Source organism: Pholcus phalangioides, unplaced genomic scaffold (genome assembly GCF_987345545.1).
Source record: "Pholcus phalangioides strain wild (caught in Gottingen) unplaced genomic scaffold, Ppha-v1.0 ptg000014l_1, whole genome shotgun sequence".
Classification (NCBI taxonomy): Eukaryota; Metazoa; Arthropoda; class Arachnida; order Araneae; family Pholcidae; genus Pholcus; species Pholcus phalangioides.
Window position 1 is genome coordinate 10,065,885 of NW_028301607.1, and position 5,229 is coordinate 10,071,113.

The 5,229-nt window shown below is 39.7% G+C and overlaps 1 protein-coding gene across 1 annotated transcript; it reads left to right on the forward strand.

The window, feature by feature from the left end:
• The first annotated feature begins 431 nt into the window (after nucleotides 1–431).
• On the forward strand, nucleotides 432–1,103 carry LOC149078116 (uncharacterized). Its single transcript, XM_089242098.1, has one exon. The coding sequence runs from the start codon at nucleotides 432–434 to the stop codon at nucleotides 1,101–1,103; it is 672 nt and encodes a 223-aa protein (XP_089098224.1).
• Nucleotides 1,104–5,229: the final 4,126 nt, after the last annotated feature.

Genomic DNA, 5,229 nt, shown 5'->3' on the forward strand with positions numbered 1-5,229 from the left:
CAACAAACTTAAACATTGTAATTAGAAAATGTTTTAAATATATATATAATTATCATATTTAAAATTACATGATACAAAATATGAAAATTTAATCATTTTAATTATTGTTTTAATTATGGAATGTTTATTTGCGTGAATATAAAAGTTAAATAATTAGAAGGTAATTAAAAATAATATGGTCTTAAGTAAAGTCGTTTACATAGCAATAGATGGCAGCACAAAACAAAATTCTTGTGCTAAACTCTGCCACAAAATGAGGGGGTGGGGGGGGGTTTAGGCTGCCAACCCAAAGCGTTATAAACGCCACTACTACTCCAGCCACACACCAACACCGGTCATATTGCTGGATTGCACGATTTGGTACACCTCAGAGGGTAACATGCGACCGGGGAGGACAGTTTGAATCTGGTCTTTTTCAGACTCTTTCCCGAATGCTTGGCATCCAAATTGCAAGGACGGCTGCATATTCTCCACAGCGCAATGCAATGGTGGAAAGGTTCCATAGACCACTCAAGCAAGCATTGATGTATCATATGCTAAAACAAGTCCTGGAAGGCATCGACTCAGACTGGTATGAAGCTCTCCCATTGGTTCTTCTTGGGTTAAGGTCAGCATACAGGAGTGACCTTGATGCCTCAACAGCCCAGCTGACATACGGTTCCTCACTTCGTCTCCCTGGTCAGCTGTACGACGATCAGCCATTGTCTAACCCACCCGACTACATTGCCCGATTGCAGAGGATCATCAGCTCACTGAAACCAACAAATCCTGTGCGGCATGGACTTACAAAGATCTACGTCCCGAAGGAGCTCACCATCTGCATTCATGTCTTCATCCGCCGTGGTCCCTTCAAGAAGTCTCTCCAGTGCCCGTACGAAGGTCCATTCCGTGTTGTGCGTAGATTGACCAAGGACTTCGTGGTGGAAGTAAATGACGAAGAAAAGGTGGTCAACATCGACCGATTAAAGCCGGCATTTTTGCTGTTGGATGAAGCCGTTCAGGATGACTCATCACGTTCCAGTGACAGTTCCAGTGATAAGAACAAAACTTACATCTCCCGATACGGTCGCAGAGTTCGGTTTCGTCTCACAAATGAAGTGTGAGACTGGCGGGGTAGTTGTGTGGCGGAGTTTCGCCAACGCTTGGCGTTAAAAGTGACTACGCAGATTACTCGCGCCAAGCGACCGGAAGAAGAAAAAATATACAGTTGTTGCGAGTCAGTGTAAATAACATGTTGATGTTTTTTTCGTGTGTGTGAATTTTTGTAAATAAATTAATTTGGTGATTGTTGACAAGTCGTCTTATAATCAGGTCAGAGTGGAGTCAGATGTTCGTTATCAAATCAACTCGGTCGACATCCCAAACATTCACTGTTGTCATACATTCTCATCTATTCTGAACCACTATTTCTTAAAATGTTTTTATTTATTATTTTCTGATATTTTACTAGAGGGATTTTCATCTGATTTATCATTACTAACATCTTCGCTTACAAGAGATTAAAAAGAAGTTCGGATGCCCTCTATTTTACGAATCAGCGATAAATATGGTAACCTTGTCTTATCAAACCGCACGTTAGAAAAAGGAAAAGAAGGGGGGGGGGGACAAATTAACAAGAGTAAAGCAGTATAATAGATAAGTTGATAAGAATATGGATACAAAGTAGATTACTCTTTTCACTCTCACCCTAATATTCTCACTCTTTTACTCTTATTATAAGGAAGATGTATCTTATGTGGAGGAGAAAAATCAATAGCCTATATTACGGCCAATAATATAGTCTGGATATGCAAGGTGATTACAATTAAAGTCTTCGTACTCTGAGTAGTTTTTCTCAAAAACTGCTTATCCGAACACAGCTAAATTTTCAGGATATCTTAATGAAACCATGGGAGAGAGGCATTTATGCAATAAAAAATAGTTCAATTTTCGACCACCAGGTGAATAGTGTTGCTTTATTATTAAATTTACTTTTTTCCATGGTCCATATATCGTAAATACCAAGTTTCACTGGAATATGTCCACCAGAACGGGTGCTACATAGGTCTGAGTAGTTCCAATATACTGACACTGCTCAGACCTTTGTAGAGCCCGTTCTGATTCTGGTATTCCATCGAAACTTGGTATATACGCTAGGTGAACCGTGGTAAAAAGAAATTCAACAAAAAAAAGTGTTGTTGGGTTGTTTCTCCCCACCGGAGAGAGAGAAACAGCACTTTTTACCTGTTCACCTCGGCATAATATCCAAATATCCAGAAAGCCTATTGATTTCATATATCTTAGCCGAGCAAAAAAAAAATCACCATCCAATAGACATTATATGATTTGTGCAAATTTTTGCTGTATACTCACCTAACATTTACACAAGGGACGAAATGTCGGGTGTGAAATGAGATATTGGGGTATTAACGAACACATTAATACCAAATTTTAATGTATATGGTTTCAGATCGTGAATGAAATGGTTGCAGGAGCACGAGGCACCATCAAGACAATAAAGTTGGCTGCCACATGGTCCTGAACAAGAGTTTAATCAATCAAGAGTCCCGAATTTGATAGAGATGCAATGTCAGGAGTCATTTGGCTCTATGATCAACAACGGATAAGGCGACCTTGAAATCCCTTGGGAACCCATCGTCGTTCATGTGTGCAATCAAGATTGCCACTATTGACCACTTTATGATGAAGAACTTAATATTGCGTCCACACGCCACTGGAATGAAATCAAACAAGTTCTCTCTGTTTTCTTTCCTTCCCCCCCCCCAATCATCGCGAAGCTTTGCTGCAACAATATATATTTTTTTTCTCTTGGTTTTTTGTATACACTGATAGCCTATATATCCCCACACCCCGTTTTGGGCTATTCGTAAATGAGATCTCGGAAAAATGTGGCTTAATGTCGAAAGGTTTGGAGCTGGTTTGTTACTGGAACGAGTCTCCCAGCTTATGAGTTCTCTGATACAGTTATGAACTTGACACTGGGCATGCAGTTGGGATGTAATAATACACTGTATTTCATTTTCCCTAGAAAGTCTATTAATTTCACGTATCGTTGAGCTAAGAGAAAAAAAAAATCATCCATCTCTATTTCGAGATTGTTGTTCCAGAACATGTCATCACCATCATTAATGCCCATTGATGAAATATAGTCCTTGAGTAAGCTGGCTTCATTATATCGGTGCACGGTAATTCTGATTGATTCTGACTCTGAGCCCAACAACCACTGATCTTTATAATCCTTCCCCGGCCAGCTCACTTCAAATGTGCGGCATTTGTACTCTGGAGTGTTAAAACTTCACATTCACACGCAGAAATATAAAATTTCGATCAAATTAAATTGATTACAAAGCACTTAACATTGACTCGCCCACGGAAATCTATTCGAATCCATTTTCCCCCCGTCCTTTTAAAGACCAGACCAAACAAGCATTTGAATTATGACGCCTGGATCTTAATCATCATAATCACGACGCAATTTAAACGAAACGAATTCAAAAAGGACCTGGACGGGAGGGAAAAGAAATAATAATCATGATAATAATAATAATATAATGATGATAGCAGTAAGTATTAAATATATAAAAATAAAATAATAATAATAAACGCGCCTGTGTGTGTGCGTACGTATACGTACGTACTTGAAAAGGCGCGGGCAATTATTTCTTGGCAAATAGACGGTTTTTGAACGAGGCTTTCTTCTCGCTTCCGTGTTGCCACGCAATCAGTGAAAAATCTTAAGGAAAAAAAATAGAAAAAAAAAGAAGGAGCTGTGGAAAAACTACTGCATTCAAGTCACAGGTAAAAAAGAAAAACTGTTAACCTGTTTGTGCCCATTACTTTAATTGCAGGTTTTGGGCGACGTATTACAAATGTTAATGGCCAGATTAAAACAGTTAGCACTAGAATAAGATGGATAATTGAACGCGGAGCGCTGCATTTAACCCTTTCTATCTTTCTTGTTGTTTCGTGGATTCAGGTTGTTTTCTCCGTGTATTTTGCGTACGCGTTTGATGGCAGGGATCGTCCACTGGTTGCGTTCTGGTCCGTTCGTAAATGCGATCTTCTTCGGGAAAAATGTGGTTTCATGATCCGGATTGTTACTGGAACGGGTCTCCCGGCTTTGGGGATGGGTTCTTGATGCAGTTACGAACTTGACACAGGGCATACAGTTGGGATGTGTGTAATAATACTTTTTCATTCTTCCTGTGACCATTCTTTTCTTATGCATCATAATACAGACAGCAATAGCTGCGCACAGCGGCATCTGCCAATTTTGTGGCAGTCACTTACATCTCAAATTTGGTATAAGAGTTTGGATACATCTTTAGTTAGTGATTAAGGTACGTTGCACATTTAGGTTCACTTGGACGTTATGTCAAGCCTAAGTAATGCCGACGCACTTCGCAATTCAAGTGATGCTTTTCAACTTGACTTACTATTCACTATTTAGTGATGATTGTGAAATTTATTGATTATAACACACTCCTCAAGTTTTTAATCTAGTTATGCTAATGCATCTCTCAATTCTAATGATACTTTTCATATTGAGTTATTAGTTTCAAATTTAGTGATGATTGTCCAATTCAGTAATAATTGTCAAATTTAGAGATAATGACGGACTCGAAATCCCAGGCTGCGGTCTCCGGCCCTTATGTGCGCAGTGGGCGCACTTGCAATTTTTCTCCATAGTCATTGGATTCAGTCATCCATTTTGTCAAATGGCTTGTATGTTGCATCGAGTTGATGGCTGTCTTCATGGGGAGAACGACGCGAGTGATTCGAAACTTGCGAGCACGGGGCAAGGGGAGCCACCACTGTAAATGTTTGCCAACTTTTTCCGACGCAACTCTGCCTCTATTGAGGTAACGGAAGTACGGTGCTTTGCATCAGTCGGGGGTTGTGAGCGGTTCTATATATCTATCTATCCTTGAGAGTTCAGTGACCTTCCTCATATCTAGTGATGCTGACGCAATTCTCAAATCTAGTGATTCTTTTCAAATTGAATTATTCTTCTCAAATTCAGTGATGATTACCGAATTTGTCAAGTTTATTGATTATGATACACTCCTCAAGTTTAGTGATGCTTCTAATGATGTCAGGCCCGTAGCCAGAAATTTCGTTCGGGGGGAGGAGGGTCTGAAGTGGTCGAATAATAAATTTGACCCTTTTTTTCAGACATTTTCTCAAAATTCGGGGTAGGGGAATTAGAACCCCCCCAAGTCATTTCCC